This window comes from Martes martes, assembly GCF_963455335.1.
Source record: "Martes martes genome assembly, chromosome: 3".
NCBI lineage: Eukaryota > Metazoa > Chordata > Mammalia > Carnivora > Mustelidae > Martes > Martes martes.
In genome coordinates, this window is record NC_137890.1 from 139,252,872 (window position 1) to 139,270,645 (window position 17,774).

At 42.0% G+C, this 17,774-nt stretch overlaps 1 protein-coding gene across 7 annotated transcripts in view; it reads left to right on the plus strand.

The window, feature by feature from the left end:
- Window positions 1–17,774, plus strand: part of RBMS1 (RNA binding motif single stranded interacting protein 1) — a 210,196-nt gene that overhangs the window by 67,166 nt on the left and 125,256 nt on the right. For 3 of the 7 annotated variants that reach the window (XM_080798705.1, XM_080798703.1, XM_080798707.1), the window contains exon 1: window positions 12,782–13,203. The exons of the other annotated variants lie outside the window; for them this stretch is intronic. In XM_080798705.1, the coding sequence (XP_080654831.1) occupies window positions 13,135–13,203 (69 nt within the window). In that variant the 5' untranslated portion in view covers window positions 12,782–13,134. Of the gene's footprint in view, window positions 1–12,781; window positions 13,204–17,774 lie in introns of those variants that run through there. 7 annotated transcript variants of the gene reach the window in all.

Genomic DNA, 17,774 nt, shown 5'->3' on the forward strand with positions numbered 1-17,774 from the left:
AGAGAATGTGCACACGTGAGGACAGGAGTGCTGAAGTTCAATGCTAATCTTTTCTGGGTTCTTTTAACCACTCTCTGTTTCGTTCTTTATAACAACACTGTTCAGATAAGGATGGGTGTGTGTGTCCTCATCATCTCTGACTCTGAATGGTGCAGAGTAAGACACGGTGACTGATGGGAGTATATAGCATTCTTCAGGTGTGCTGGACCTACAAAGAGGTTGAGAACCACCACCTTACGGAGAAGCCAGGTCCATAAGGACTTGGCGAGCTCTCCCAGGACTTTCAGTGTAGTAAGTAGTGGAGAGTACTTGGCAAACCTTGGCCATAGTTTCATCAGCAGAGGAGTTTATGATGTAAAGAGACTAAGTTGACCTAATTTAGGCATTAATACAGTCCTTAGAAAATATAGTGCGAGCTCTTGGAAAATAGATGAGCGGGAAAAACTCAGAGGGGGTGGCCCATAAGCTGTGATTTCAACAGAGCAAACAGGGAGGGATGAATGTGGTTTGGCTGATGGAAAAACAGGCTGTTTCCTGGCAAAACGCAGAGCCAGAACAGGGTGAGTTCATGAGCAGCCAAAACACAAGCAGTCATTGGAAGAGAGGTGAAGGGGGGGAAGGGATGGAAGTGGAATGCTGTACAAGTCATGTGCACAGATTCATGTTTGATGTGGAGATTTTAGGAAGTAGAATGATAGGACCAAAGAGGTCATAAAATTTTTGGAAGCAGCGTACATAGAAATTTGGAATTAATAAGGACCTGTCAGAGGGAGAAACAGAGAATACTCTAGCCTTTCTAGTTTGAGGAAACTATTAGATAATAGATACGGACAAAGGAGAGAGTCAGTGAGGACCAAAGAAATACTGATTTAGAAATCATGTGTTTTCACGGTCAGAGGTAGAAACTGGCTGAATCCTGTTTAATCACTTGGATTTGTGGCATTTTCTAACAGAATCACATTACCTTTTTACTATCTAGACTGCCATCTTGTAGCTCAACTTTTTAAATGTTTGGTTTTGTGTGTGTGTGTGTGTGTGTGTGTGTGTGTGTGTGTGTGTGTTTAATGAAAGATTCATAGAGGAAAGGGTAAAATGGGCAGATAAAGTAGTTATTAAAAGAAAACTTATAACCAGCTATGTAGTCCTTTCTAGGTGTCGGAGCACCAAGAATCCATTCGCCTTGGTTTCTGGACTCTCTGCAAATTAACCTACAAGCCTTTTAATACGCTGGTATTATCTAAAAGTGCTTTGATTCTACGAATTTTCAAACATACATTAAAACAGAAAGATGAGCTTCAGCAATTATCAACAATTTGTTCATTCTTATTTACAGATAGAACTTTTAAAAATACTGTGTGACAGAATGAAACAAACTACATGATTTTCCATTTCAAGAGCTTGTACACATACTTTTAAAAAAATTTGTTAATCATCAAAAACTTAAATTATAATTTTTTTAAATAAAGGGGGCAGAGAGATACAGAAATGGGAAAAACAGTTTTGACAGTGATTTGCAGTATTTTGTAGCCTGATATACTTAATGATGTTCATGGTAAATAGCTTGAGCTAATTCCAAGACTCCTTAAAAGAGCCCCTAAAATAGGATATGTTTTCAAATCACTCGAGAGATCATGAATTACAAATCCTGGAATGATATTTTCAAATACTGAAGACTTCTGGCTAATAAATTGGAATTTATAATTTGTCTCTGAGTTAACATGACTCAAAATTATAAGCTTGTTTGACTTTGTTGGAATAGTAGTATCTGTTCAAGTGGGACTCGCCTGCATTTTGAAGACATCGTTCATTCATTCGTTCATTCACACATTCATTGAGGCGATATTTGAATGCCTGATACGTTCCAGGCTCTGAGTTAGGTGCTTGGGATCTATTAAGCAGTTTGATGTGTTAATAATTCCTATAAGGTAATTTTCATTATGAAACCAATTAGAGTTTTCTCTTCTTACAAGGGAAACATTACAGATAAATGAAGTTTATAGATAATCTCCAAGTTTATGGAGACTTTCGGTTGGTCCAGACTATAGGTTAGTTCAGCCTATCATCAGTTAATGGATTGACCATTTTGCTCCGGTTTTTCTTATTGGCTTTATCTTCACACCAACAGGGAAATGACTAAAAGGAAAGCTGTATAAAGGAGAAGGAGGAAATACAAGGAGCTGGTCACTTACTGAACCAATATGAAATATCTGATAGTAGCATCTACTGATAGTCCTTGCTCCAAGTAAACCATTTACGCTTCTTTTCAATAATGGGGGTCATCTTATCTGCTAAGTTATTGTTTTTGATTCACTTTGTAATTTTGTATCAATTTTAAGGATTATGATAACATTTTAAATGTATTTTTTTTAATGTCTGATTTCTCTGATTTATGGAAAATTGCTTTTCCAATCTGAAGCCAGAGGAAGACTGTGAGCTGGCATTCCAGTTCCTGCAAAAAGATGGAAATCTGTTTGAGAGCCTCATAGGTTTGAATTGATGCCGAGCACCAAAATGGCACTGACACCCAATCTTTGGAATGTGTGTGCACGTCTGTGTGCAGGCATCCGTGTGACTAAAACCTGCTAAAGAAGTAGCAGTACAGGATGAATGTTCTCAGGTTCTCTTTGCAACTGACAACTTTAAAGCACTAATAGCATGAAGTGCAGAATGGAGAAGTCTGATCAGTATCTACAGATTTAGGTTCATCTCCCTTTATGCTTTTTTAATACATAACTGCACTGGATAAAACACTGTGGGTATAATTTGATATGATTGTGGGGAGATGGCTGAGGAGGGAAGTAGACAGTTCAGCTTGTTCCTTTAGGATGGATGCCTTTGTTAGATGAGGGTAAAGTTTCTCATTCGGACTTGTAGAGACTGCTCCCCACTAGTCGTAAGACACACGGTCAGATCTCCTTGGAAAAATTCAGTCTGTGAGTCGTTTACTTGTAACCTCTTAGTAGCTCCTAGTTCTTAGGAAGGTTGAAAATGAGTGTTTGAAAAAATATATGTCTTCAGCCTAGGCTATGAATGAAGAGAAATGTGTGTGCCTTTGTATTCATGGTGCTCATGCACCTGTATGCCATGTAGACAGAGTCCAAGACTCACTTTTTTCACATTTCAGCATCTCTGAAATCAGCATCCATCTTCTAATTTATGATGTCTGATAATTACTGTTGTCCATTTTTTTCAAATGGGAATGTGTCAGGAGTTGTCACACATCTTCTAATTAGTGACGTCTTAGATTCATGATACACTGTTTATATCCAAATATTTATAGGATGCTGATCTCAAGAGAGAGGAGTAGAATATTTCTCTTTTCCCCAAAAAGTAAAGCAAGAAGATTTATTCTGACAGTAATACTTTAGGTCAATAGAAACCATTTGGTTGCGGACTCCTATTTCCTTAATAAGACACATGCAAATGCAGAATGAGTCGTTTCTTACACCCCCTCTTATAAGGGATCCCACATGATCTAAAAATTAAGATGAAAACTCATCATGTTTACTATATTCTATAAAGCTTATTCTTTAAGATTTGATCACTCCCTTTCTAACTTCAGATGATCACGGTTTTGAAAAATGCGTGAAAATCCTCATTTCAGCGACTCGTGTGTGTGTGTGTGTTTGTGTGTGTGTGTGTATAAGAAGGCTGGCTTGCCTCATCCATTCATGACTCTAACAAAACCTATTCTACACAGGACAGTGGATTAAGAAACTCATCAGAGATTTACAGACTTTTAAAGTAATCTTATAAGATTGTTAAGGCTCAGAATAAGAGGATTCTTCCCTCACTTTTATGAGTAAGGAAGTGTGGAATTATCAAGAAAAAAACACTATACAATCTGTAGAAGACATAGACTAGTTCTGGGGTAGGACTGTGATACATAGGGTTAGAGTTGGAGACCATTTAACTGAGAAATTTGTAATAGATATGGCTAAATATGGATAGATAGAATGCACTTATTTTTGGTCAGGGTGTCCGAAGAGAGACAGTAGCAGTCCTTCCATTATTGCAATACTTAGTGAATGATTATTATATGCCAGACACAGGGCCTGACCCTTAATAATCCTTTCCAACCCTGAGATTCTCTATTTCCCGGCTTCATGACCTTGGGCTTGTTGTTTAACCTACCCGAGGCTGTCTTACCTGTTCAAAAAAAAAGTGGCCCTGCCTCCTTCCCTGAGACTTTAACACAGTTATGTATCATAAGAATTTAACAGGATTTTAACACTTCATAATCCTTTAGTTGAAACATTATCATATTTGCTATTAGATCAAGTATTAGGTAGGAAGCTGAAAGGAGGGTGGTTCTGGGAGGATCTATTTAATATGTTGTCAGCATTCTGGGAGTGTTCTTTATAGTTTGGAATTAGGAATTGCTGATGTCATGATCAGTCATATTGTCCTGACAACACCAGAATTTCCTCATTCGCCTTGTCTTCACTTGGGGAGTATCAATTTGCGACAGGTTTGTCATGTTTGCCCCATGAGTTAAGTGTATTAGATAACCCAGAACTAGTCATTCTTAAGGACATGTTGGGTGGGGAATTTTTATAATAAGCTCTGTAATTTAGCCCATTCCAGAATTTTAAACTAAATATTCTGATGTTGGAAAATTTGCCATTGTACATACTCAGCTGAATAGAAATTTGTTCCTAATACTTTATTCTCTTGTTTGAACCTTTACATTTATAATTCAGTGGAGAATGAAAACCTTCTCAGCATTTCTATTTTCTTAAAGGACATCATTAACTGTCCTGTCACCCTCCTGTTCAGGTGAAACAGACATCGTTTAATGGTAATCGTAGCAACGGAAGAGAAAGGAAATGGTTTCATTGGGTTTTTTTTCTCTTGTGGTTTTAAATGCTTTTAAAACCTCATTTGTGCTATGGATCCTAGGTTTTGAGTAAACATTGGTTATGTCCCCCAGACATTTAGGAGAGTCTTAGAATAACCTTTTGTCAGTGTGAGCTTATAGGAGGGGTTTTTTTGTGTCCCGTGGACAGCTGTTTACTGTGTACTCTTCGAAGTTGTCATTCAGCAGCTGATTTTTACTCATGAGAAGGAGACGGTCATTCCAGGTTCTAGTTTTGTTTTTCATGATTTCAAGATTTTGAGGGGAGGGAAGGAGGGTCTCTAGTTTTCTACAAATTCTGTTGATTCCCTGAGTCCTTTCTGTCTCTTCCCAGGTGAAAGAGACAGATGTGATGGCTCTTTCCACGGCACGGCAGCCCCTCACTTGCTCACCTTAGCCCTTCTCCGTGCTCTCACACAGTGGATAATTACTTCCATCTTTTAGGGAACCTGTAATTTCAAAGATCATCTCGTATCTTCCATAATTTGTACAGTTGACTCTAATTCATGGACAGTTCATTGAATTATCTCAAAGTATTCTGAAAATAAGCACTTGTTTTCTTATAGGCTTGCTATAGGAATGGAGAATAACAGCTCCAAAAATAGATCTCCACAGTTAAAGAAGATAGAGGATTGAGGCATCCATCCAGGTAATTTAGGAAAACCGTAATCCACAATAAATGAAAACTGGAGCTCTCTGTCCTGGTTTTCTAAATAATTTACACTCTTTTATTTTGTTAGAGAATTTGATGTAAATTCAATGTGGTATAAAATAAAGACAAAAATCTTGAATTGTTAATTCATATAGCCTTACCCTGTCCCAGATTTTTTTAATAAGAATAAGAACCTATTTAGCTATTATTTTTAAAATATTTCATTTATTTATTTATTTGACAGCAATAGAGAGCACGAGTAGGCAGAGCGTCAGGCAGAGGGAGAGGGGGAAGCAGGCTCTCCACCGAGCAGGGAGCCTGATGCAGGCCTCGATTCCAGGACCCTGGGATCATGATCTGAGTCAAAGACAGCCGCTTAACTGACTTAGCCACCCAGGTGCCCCACCATATAGCTATTTTTATAGAAAAACTTTGGAAAAGAAATTTAACTTACAGAGAGCCATGGTTCCAGAAATATGAGAAAGCTTTGAATTTTATTAACTATTCTTTTTTTTTTTACTTAAGATTTTATTTATTTATTTGACAGAAAGAGAGAGAGAGCAAGCGCACACAAGCAGGGGGAGTGGTAGGCAGAGGGAGAGGGAGAAGCAGGCTCCCTACGGTGCAGGGAGCCCAATGTGGGGCTCCATCCCAGGACCCTTGGTTCATGACCTGAGCCGAAGGCAGATGCTTAAACTGACTGATCCACCCAGGCACCCCTTATTAGCCATTCTATAAGAGCAGGGTGATAACTAATTTATGAACAGATTATTTTAGTGTTTTTTTTATACTAAAAGTTTTTTAGTTTTTTAGTGTAAATGTTTTTTAGTGTAAGTGATTTGCTTCAGATTTGGAGGATGTTTTGCCATAGAGAGAAGTGTCCTAAACAATGATTAGGATCTTAGTTGACTTATAAGCATCTATAAATCCCACAATGAAACTGATCACTAATATGGTCTCCTACTACTTTCAAGGGAAAATATGTTTTCAGTTCCAGTGCATGTTTCTGGAAGTACCTTCCACGTCATCATCATCCCAGCTTCTAGAAGGTAGTTCTTTCTGCATCTCTCCCAACTCCATACTACAACTAGCCCAGAAAATGAAACTGGCTCAAGAAAAGAGTTATATCTTAGTAACCATCAGTTAAAAGAGATTTAGGAACTAGGTTAGGTGAGAATATATATCTGTACTATTAACTGTATGTTCTAATTTTGAAAAGCTTGCCTTCATATTCAACTGAATGAAAATTCAACATTGTCTGTATCCTTTTTTTTTTTTTAAAGATTTTCTTTATTCATTCATTTGAGACAGAGAAAGAGCACCCCCTGTATCTTTTTTTAAGTGAGGAGGTCTGAGGTCACATAGATGGTAACTGGGGAAGACACATGCTTAGTCTTGGCTTCTTAAGTTTCCCCCTATGGGGTTTGGACTTGACCCTTAGCTAAGAGTTGCAATAACCATTTTTAGTGTTATTGAAGGCAGGGGACTTTGGAGTCAGAGAGACCTGAATTCAAACTCCCTATTTCATCATGTATTAGACCTATGGCCTTGGGAAAGTTCCTTAAGCCTCCAAGCTTCAGTACTTCAGTTTTATTTTCAGTAAAGTGGGATAAGTGTTCTTTCCTTGTGCATGTATGTGTGCAAAAGAGAGAGGGAGGCAGGGCAGGGGACATGCTGAGATAGTGCCTGGAGTATAGTAGTTACTCAATAAATTACAGCTATTATTTATTAGTCCATGCAGAGAAGCAGTAGTAGGGCAAAGCCTATTGGGTTTAGTTCCCCAGAATAGATTTAAGAATCATTGGGTTATTGCTTGTGGTCAGACTCTACAGAATAGGGGTATGTATATGTTGTGTATGCATTCTAGGATTTTAGCTATAGAGCTATAGTTTTATTATAGTGGTTTCATTTTTCTATCATATGATTTTATGTGTACCTAGGGAGACTTTAAGTCTGGAATAAGGATCGTAGATTTTTTAAAAAGCAAAATAGTAAATAATAGAAAATATTGCTGCTACTTTTGAAATTGGGTACTTTATCAACTCTATTTTGTACCAGGAAAGAATAGAAATTTAAAGAATCTGCTGACCTCATATTTTTTCTTTCCTTTTTTTTCCCCTCTCTCTCTTTTGTTGGGAGCTGGAGGCTTCGTGAGCTTTTAAACATAGAGACTCTCAAATGTAAATAATTTTTTAGTGTGAACTGCTTATACTAACCAATACCATGTGATTATATTTTATTCATTAAAGATTATAATTTGAAATACTGTTGGATGAGTTTTTCCTCAAGCCCTTTCTGTTTTTAATGTGATCCAAATAAAATAAGGCACCTGAAATGCTTTAGCAGTGATAGAGGGCTAGAAACCTGCTATAGATTTGTTCTTTTGTTGATAGAATTGTTCTATTCTTACCTCCTTGGACATCTTCTTTGCCCCCATTTTTTTTTCTTCTTTCAAAGCTGAGCTTCCTCACTGTACTTTCTTTGTAGTAATTTCATTCAAAGGCTCCTCTCTTCGGCAGGGCTCAGTAATGTGTGTGTTGGAATGAGGGGGTTTCCTAGCCTGTTGACTTTTTGTCATCTCTTCCCTTCTGGGAGTTCATCGATTAGCCATGATTTCAGCAGCTATTACCCCAAATCCACTGGCTGTCTGATCCAAGCCCTCTATCTTAAAGTCTGTCTTTCTGGTCATCTGCATAATGCTTCTTTCTAAATGTCTCTCAAACAAAACATGTGTTCGTCAGAGCTTCGCACACCCATGTCATATATCCCATATTATCTTTCTCTCTGGCAGACTCCCATAGCGCGTACTTGTCCAGACCACTTGGCTGGGACTTACCACTTAATGCCTTGCGTTATTACCATATAGTAACTCGAGTGCTGTAGGGGTTACAGTACTCACTTAGGAACTGAAGCATTATTTATAAGGCTTTGTGGGGAGACAGCATTATAGAGTTAAAGGAGCACAGGATGAAGTCTCTTTTTTTTTTTTTTTAAAGATTTTATTTATTTATTTGACAGACAGAGATCACAAGTAGGCAGAGAGGCAGGCAGAGAGAGAGGAGGAAGCAGGCTCCCTGCTGAGCAGAGAGCCCGATGAGGGGCTCGATCCCAGGACCCTGGGATCATGACCTGAGCCAAAGGCAGAGGCTTTAACCCACTGAGCCACCCAGGCGCCCCAGGATGAAGTCTTTTAACCCGAGCTGGGTCTCAGTGTTAACGCTTGCTTGCTACTTAGTAGCGATGGGTAGGTCCGTCAGTCCTGCTTTCTTCCCTGTCCTCTGTAAATGGAGCCTTTTCTCCCTTCCCACTTCACAGGATTGTTGTCAATGATTTATAAATGAAAGTCACATTTTCAGATTGTTTCTTGGGACAAGTGTCTCCTAAGTTCAAGTGCTCAAATTCCAGGTCTACAAATGCTTGGAGTCAGGGGTCTCCTCTTCTCTACTGAGATCGCAGGCTTCTGCCTGTACCCACTGGCTCAGTCCTTATTAGCCTCCTTCACAGACTCCTGCCTTACAGAGTGTGATCTCTCATGCTGCCCACGGTCTTCCCATTCTTACCGAAATGGTCCCGGTCCGACACATAACTTCCTTAAAGGAAATGGGACAAAAACAAATGCAGGAGAAGAACTCCAAGGCACCTAAGCTATTGAAACAGACCTTTGCCACACTTTCTTTTTTTTTTTTTTTTTTAACCTCTGGAAGTTAAGTCTGTGGTGTACACAGACTCAGAAAGCCCCTAAGCCCCTTTCACTTGTCAATTCCATCTATACCCTTGCTCCCGCTCTTTGATGGTCAGCCAGACGTCCTAGGTATCAGTTATGTATACGGTACACCCACTTAAATCTACAAACCGCCACTATAAAACCTGGAAAAACAGTAATAACAGCTGCCATTTATTGAGTTTGGCGCTTTTGTTGTTATACCGTATGTATACTGAAGACAATCTGTGAGGGGTCTAGGACTGGGAGAGGTTAACTCACTTGCCCCAAGCCATGTGCCTAGTAAGTGAGAAGCTGAAATGTGGAGCCAGATCTATTCGGCTATTTAAATTTTGTTCCTTGGATTGTGAAATCCAGATTCACTTACGCCATCTGAAGAAGGGGGGTGTGAGGTTAAGTATACACATTGAGGGGCTGTTGGAAGCCAAAGCAGCTCTGGGGACGGCTGCTCCCTTCATCGTCTCACGGCCAAGTGCTCACCCGCTCCTGGCATCTGCTTTACTCTCTGCTTGCTGCCAGGCAGCTTCCTGTTTACTCATAGTTTCTGCTTCTTCATAACCTTGGCTTGCATATGGTTTTGGCTTTTCGTGGCCTCAGCTCTACCCCCTGGCACTGTTGCAGTTTCTGCCCCTTTCCTAACTAGTTCAGCTCTTGGAGTTTTCTGAATCAGATTCCCAAGGGCGAGAATCTGATTGGCTCTGTTCATTTTTTCTATCCGATCCATGTCACAGGTCACTGGCCTGTTTCTGGATTGGCTGCTCTTGGGTCAGACTCCCACAACTTTACCCACCAGCTGAGCTGGGGGTGGAGGGTGTTGTAGGTCTGCCTGGACGGCTAAGTCTCAGTTTCCCTTTCAGGAGAAGAAGCATTTACAGGACAGATTCCAAAGCCCTTATTCTTCCCATGATAACTTGCAGTTTCTCTGGAATGTTTCCTTGCTTTGTGTGTCTTAAAACGTATTTGTTTCAAAGGTTAATAAACTTTCCCAGATGAATCTCACTAAGATCTATCCCTGTAATCATTTACAACTAAGCGCTTGTGACTACCTATAATGGATTATATATACACACATGATTTCATATTTCTGTTATTTCTCTTAGGTTGGAATCATTTGGGCTTTAGTGATTTCATTACATTTTATAGTCTTTGAGGCTGTCTTCTCTTTTCTTTATAATGCTTTACTTGGTTAAGAGTATAGCACCTACCTAAATCTGGAACTTTTGGACCCCGGCTGGTAGACATTGTTCTTAAAAATATATGCCTTGTGTTCTTTTCTTGATTGTCATTCATCTTTATAGGACACTATATATATATATATTTTTTTTTGGTATTTTGATATCTTTTATTTTTCAAAAGAGTCTTAAATATTATTTACATTTAATAAGAATACTAATGTATTCTTAGTATACTTTATATAAAGTATTGTTAGTATATTTTAGTATTCTAATTTAGATTTTGTTATTACTTGAAATTTTGCCTTATCCTTATAAAACTGTTGCAGGATATCAGATCACATCTTAGCATTCTAGAATAGCACAACATCAAAAGTATTGTGAACTTAGAGCAGAGCCATAGAAAAATTAATCTATGCTGTTCTTTGTGGTTTAGATTGTGGTTTCCTAAGAGACCAATCACGACAACTGAGGTTGTATGTGGAATTTTTTCCCATAGATGATAGGTCTGAACTTCAGGGGTCCTGGGCATTAAGTTCTCAGGAAAAGGTACCTATAACTTGAACAGTTCTACCTAACACTTTATGATTTATACCTGTGGTTGATAACTTGCAGTAAAGCATCTTAGTGATGCGAGGCAACAAAGCAGCAGCTGAAACAATCATAAACCCATGGAGTTATAGGAAATAGTTCTGGCATATATATAATATTAACATGCAACTGAATGTTAGTTGTGCTGTGTTTATTTAAATCACTTTAAAGGACAGATATGTTTCTGTGAATTTTATCTAGCAAGTTTTTATTTGTCCATGGTGTACCTAGTGCTGTGCCTAGAATAATTTCCTTTGTTGCTGCTTTTTATTTTTAATGGAAAGAATTAGGAATTACACATATGCGTGTTTTGTGTTTAGAGTTGTTTTTAATTAGGCGAGACTTGCTAGTTCTCATCATTTTTGCTGGAGAATGTTAGGTGCATCTTGGAATAGAATATGGAGGTGGAATATTGTAGCTAAGTCACCAGCAGGTTATCTAAGATGTTTCAGTTCCTTGCTGCTGGAAAAACCTTTGAATAGCCACACTTTTTTTTTTTTTTTTTTAGAGTTTATTTGTTTATTTGTTTTGTAATCTCTACATCCAACATGGGGCTCAAACTCAGAACCCTGAGATCAAATAGCCACAGTGTCACTAAAAGACTCTAGGGGACACTTTTTGTTTTCCTTATGGCAGCCAGAAGTTAAGTGCCTTCACTTCTTAGAGGAATTAGGATTTTTTCATTATCATGGCAGATGGCTCTTTCTAAGGAGTTAGAGGCCAGAGGCCAGGGGAAGAACTTTGTAATACCGCTGTGATACTACCCTGTAATACAGCTGAACAGGCCAACGTCAAAGATGGCAAGCCTACCAGACCCTGCGGGGTCTGCCTGTAGGACTTGCTGTATAGGCCTTCCGCAGTGCACACGTTCGAGGCTTCATACACGCAACTTGAAAGTGATCAAGAAAGGGGGCATCTTGAACCGCCTTGGATAATTTCAACTGGGAAACAAAGGAAACAACCTCCTCCCTCTGTCTCCTTTTTGCAGTTTCTGTGCCCCTTCAATAGAACACATTCGGTGGCATCTGTAATTTAACGTATAGCAGGATTCAGTTTAAAGGAAGGCTTACCAACCCAATGGCCGTAAGTGATTTTCGCTATTTGATATTGTTAATTTGAAGGTAAACTGGTAAACTCTGGCATGGGAGTGAAGTACAGAACTTTACCGTCCGTACTTGCGGTGACAGGGTGGGTAGTGTACACCTGTTTTCCAATGCTAGAATTTTAGCGTTGTGATTTGGGGGAACGCCGAGTTGCAGAGGTTTGACGGAAGGCTGGTTTGTTGGTTGAAGTAGGAGTGGTTGCTGGCACGTTTTGGGGGAGACTGGGGGCGGGGGTGGTGGGTAGTTAGCCAGGATGAAAGAAAAGAGAGAAGACCCGGGACTGGTTCAGTTGCTACCCAGGTGTCTGGGTGCTCCCCGAAGCCATACCCTTAAAGGGGGCTTTGAGCAGGGGTGCAAAGCTCCCGCTGGTGCTTAGGCAAAGAGCCGAGGTGGAAAAAAGAAAAGAGGAGGGGGGTGGCTACTCCAAGGAATGTGCGGCACGCGGGGAGTCAGACCCAACCATTGCACGGAGCGGGGGCGTCGGCGGCTACCCCGGCGGCGCGGCCCCGGCTCCGGCCCCAAGCCCGGGAGGGAGCGAGCGGGGGCCGATCGGCTGGCGGGGCTGCGGGCGCGACGCCCAGAGGGCGGGCGGGGAGGCGCGGGTGGGCCTGGGTGCGGCGCGAGGCGGTGCGCGGCCGCCTCCCCGCCCCCGGCCGGCGCGCTCTCGGGGCGGTGGTTGAGGCCGCGGTAGGTGGGGACGCGGCGGCGCTGCTCCTCCGCTGCCGCCGGGAGAGTCCGCGGCGCCGCCAGCTCCGCGCGCGAACTCTCGTCCATGGCACGCAGGGCGGCGGCCGCCCGAGCTGCCCGAGTCTCGCCCCCCGCCGCCGCCGCCGCCGCCGCCGTCGCGCCGCACTTTTAGGCGAGTCCGGAGGTCGAGGGCGGAGGAGAAGTCAGCCCCGAGCTGCAGCCCCCGCCGGCCGCCGCCTCGCGGCGAGAGGGAGTTCCCAGAGCGCCGCGGCCCGGGCCGGCCCCTCCTGCGCCCTCCCCCTCGCGGCGAGGCTGCCCTGCGCCCGCGCCCGCCGCCCGCGCCCGCCGCGATGATCTTCCCCAGCAGCAGCGGCAACCCCGGGGGCAGCAGCAACTGCAGGACGCCCTATCGCAAGCAGGTGAGGCGGCGGCCGGGATGCCGCGCCGAGGCCGGCCGCCCAGCTTTACAAAGGGCGCCAGCGCTCGGCCGGGCACCACTCTCCTCCTCGGAGGGACCGGACTGGGCGGTGACCTTGTTTCCGAAGGAGGCGGCCCGCGGGGACGGCTCGGGCCGGTGACCTTAGCAGGGGAGATGCCCTCGTCTCCGCCGGCCGCGCCGGGTGGGACGTGGAGGAAGGGGAAGGGGCGGAGAGGCGGCGAGAGCGCAGCGCGCGGGGCCAGGGGCTTCTCCCAGCTCTGCAACAAGTTTGTTTTTTTTTCTCCCCCCCCCACCGAAACCTTTGTGTGTAGAGAGTACGATAATACGTCGTAACATCGGTTTGCAACAATCTTCACTCAGAACCTGAAAGAACCTGCCTGATTCATAGCAAACCCGGAAGACCAATTTATGTGTGTGTTTCTGTGTGTGTCTGTGTCTGTTCGCGCGCCCCCCCCATATATATATATATATATATTTAAAAAAGAGAGACGAAACAGGAACTTCTGTCACTTTCTCAGGGTTTTCAGTTTTCAGAAGCACAGGGAAATCCTGTGACACCCTAGTTGCAGAGATACTTGGATAAGCCTGAGTCATACACATGCCTTTTCCTATTTTAATACCGTTTCATACATTTTTTAACAGATTGAACTCCAAAGGCACTTTAGTGGTTAGATCGAAATCCCCTGCCGGGAAAAGGAGTGGAGCTGGGAGCTTATAGTTTCGGCCTTTTGTTTTGTTTTTCATCTTTGTTTTTAAAAGAAGGTTACTGAAGCCATGTTGTGATAAATCTCACAGAGCCTTTCAGCAGCAGCAATAACAAAACCTAGCTTTAAATTATGTAAAAAATGTGCAGGTCTGTTTAGAAAAGGTTAAACTGATTTAGAGGTCAGCGGCAAGATGCTTGTTGAGAAAACAAAAACACAATTGCAGATATTTTTCTTCCATAATAAATCTCTTGTCTACATCCTTAGCCACGGAGACAAATCAATTAAGTTATTATCCCAATGATGATACGAGCGAACTCCATCCTTCCATGCAGACCATAGCTCTGTTAAGATCATGACAGATGACAGGGATGCCTGGTGGCTTTCCTAAAGACATTCATAGGATTATTGATCATAGGTAGTCCTTTTTGTTCTCAAAGTCATTTGGTGGGGGTTCTGTCTTAGCATGCGTTTATCTGAGAGTAGGGCTAATTTGGTCTAACAGTGACGGTGTCAAAAAGTATTGTTTTCTGGTCTTTGGTTCTTTTACTTGTTAGCTTTCCCTCGAAAAGCAGTAAACACCCTGGTCTGTGTGCCTTTGCTGTCCAAGTCAATGTAACTTTTACCTGGCATAAAAAGAGCTTTTTTTTTTTTCCATGAAGAAAAAATCTGCATTTCTGACTTGTCTGAAGTATATGCTAAAATTGTCTAGATTGAAAACCAGGCATCTCTAAACTCACTTCATGTGGCCTCATTTAAAATAAAGCGCTGGGACCCAGCACACTTTCATCAACTTCATCAGTGAGGCCAGTTTTCAATAAATATTCTTCTCCTGAACCCTCCTCCTCCACCCACCTCTCTGTACCTGAAAAGATGGCTAATTATGTTAAAGGCCTTGTGTATTCGTTTATTTGTTGTCAAAACCCGGCGGGGTGTTAGCTCTGAAATGGGGAAAAGGCTCTGAGGGCGAGGCCCTTTTGCTGTGAGGGGCTGGAGGTTTTGTGTGTAGAGGGGGACAGCCTGCTGGTCTGGAGCACGCTGATAAGATGCTCTTCTTTTCACTGGGCTCTCCTTAGATTCAGAGACTAAAAGGGCTGACTGAATCAGAAAAACAAACAGACTTTCTTTTTTCTATAGGCAAAGAAAGAAATGAATGTGTAGGCATTATACAGACACAAGACCCCGGGTACCAGTGGTATTTGAGTCAAAGGCTTCTTTTGTTAGTATTTAGCCATTCACTGGGAAAGCACACTTCCAGCGTGGGGACCTGGTTACCATGAGTGACTTTGTGATCTCATCCTGGCTTAGTCTAAACGGGAAGTCTCATTAATGCTTTTTATAAGATTTTGTGATGTTAAGCTTACACCTTTCAGTTTGTATTGTTCATTTTGATGAAAGAATAGGTGAATTTTAGGTTTACAATGTGGTTTGATTTTAATCTGCAAATATATAAGCAGCTCTTTGGAGCTGATTTCAGATAATTTGCCTGAGGAAAAAATGGAATGTGAGGAATACCTAAAAATCGCCTTTGGAAAAAGATGGGGAAATGATAGTTTTTTGTTTTTTGTTTTTTGTTTTTTGTTTTTTTATATGTGTGTGTTAGCAGTAGCCTACCATCACTGAGCACCTTGCTGCCTGCTGGTTGATGTTCTAAGTGCTTTAGGTGGAATAACTAATTTTGGTCATCTTGACAGTCCTATGAAACAGGACTATCTGCTTTACAGCGGAGGAAACTGAGGCATAGATTAAGTAACTGTCCAGTCTGTACAACCCAAAGTGCAGAGCCAGGATTTGGACCCTGGCAGTCAGGCTCTTAAAACCATCACATTGCAATTGCCTGCTTACGTGCACATCTCAATAGAAACTCGTACAGAGCTCGTCCGCATCACTGCCCATTGCCTTTATCATCTCAAAAGTCCAGTTTAGGGATTCCTCCTATCTTTTTTTTTTTGAGGGGGAGGGTGGAGGTTATGAGGTTGAAAGTGAAGGATAAACTAAATGGATGATATGGATGATGGGTTTGTGATACTTGTTTGAAAGCCCAAATATTGCTTCAGTGAATGACTGTAGAACTTCTTTTTTAAAAACTTTATATTTGACATGTATTGGAGTCAGCTAGTTTCAGTTCAAGCAGAGATAGGTGGTGCTTGTCCCCCTCCTGCCCCGTGTAGCATATGGAGGGCATCAAAGAGCACTGATCTCTGGCATCATCTCGGATAAACAGGATTTTCCTGCATCACAGGCCTCTGAGCACATTAGAAATACACCTGCTTGGCTCAGGTCAAAGTGAGACACTTGTGAGTGAACTAATAACCCAGTAGGCAGTATCTAGACAAAGATGGCTTGTTCAAGCCTTGGTAGAAAAGTGTGTATACATCCTAGGATTGTTGACTGAGCCCTTCAGACACATGATACTCCTTAAGCATATCCAGTCTGCTTGTAGGAAAATGCCCCGCGGGGGCGCCTGGGTGGCTCAGTGGGTTAAAGCCTCTGCCTTCGGCTCGGGTCATGATCTCAGGGTCCTGGGATCGAGCCCCACATCGGGCTCTCTGCTCAGCGGGGAGCCTGCTTCCTCCTCTCTCTCTGCCTGCCTCTCTGCCTGCCTCTCTGCCTGCCTCTCTGCCTGCCTCTCTGCCTACTTGTGATCTTTCTCTGTCAAATAAATTTAAAAAAAAAAAATCTTAAAAAAAAAAAAAAAAGAAAATGCCCCACAACCTAAACAAAAGCCACTTATCAGGACTTCTGTAGTTAGGAACATACTTTACTGTGTTTCAAAAGAAAAAAAAATAGCTTTATGTTAAAGGCTTTAAATACAGAAAACATATTTCCATTTTGCTTTGACTTCTTTTATAAGCCACTTCTCCACATTTTCTGACATCAGTTTTAGAACGGCTTTCTGGGAGTAGTTGACTCAGTTATGTCATAGAAATTAGTTTTTACAAATTGTGGGATGTAGCAATTCCTTTCTTGCTGTGTGCCGTCCTGGTTTGCCATGGGGCCTTTGAGGTAGAGGAGTGGGTGCAAGAATTTTCGTGTGTGTGTGTGTGTGTGAGTGTGTATGTATGTATCTTTCTCTCTCTTTACAAATGACAGGGCCAGCTAATAGCCATACTTGTTAAATGTTGCTAACTTTTGAGGAGTGAAGTACTTATCCTCCCCAGTTTAAGTAGATTTACATAGTTTGCTGCTTTCTTCAAGATTAACTGGGTGTAGCTGCACGTGAAGAATCCAGCAGTGATTCAGTGTTTGGCCTTGTTGCAGGATGACATACAAAGCTGTTGATTAATCCTCTTCAAGCACTTTCTGCTCACAGCCATCGATGTGTGGTAGATTGGGGTTTTGTTAAGTTTGAGGATTAAAGTTGTACATAGAAATATTTAAATGAACACTGTCTGAGTTGCTCCCAGTTTGTCGTTTTGACAAGAAGGTAAGGTAAACGTTTGGGAAGAAGGTAAACATGCTCAAGCCACAGAGACTGCAGTTGAGGGGAAGGTAGCAGAAAACTAAATCAGAATGCACAAGGAAGGTCTTCCCTTTTTTTTACGTTAGGCTATCTCAGCGTGTTGGTGATTCATTAGTGTTTATGAATCAAGGAGCTGTGCTTTCAATATCTATCAATAGCGATTTGAAAAGTATAGACTTCTCCATCTGTGATTACCCCCTTTCTCTGCTGGGTACCCCTTTTGGCGGTTCACTACATTTTCTGTAGTTCACTTCAGATTTTGAACATATTTCTTGTTTTTGTTCTTTCTTCCATTTAGGGACTGATGTCAGCTGGGCTCACCACATATTGGCAATACTTTTCAAGCCCGTTCTTCGTGGTAGGGCGTGGGGGTGTGTGTGTGTG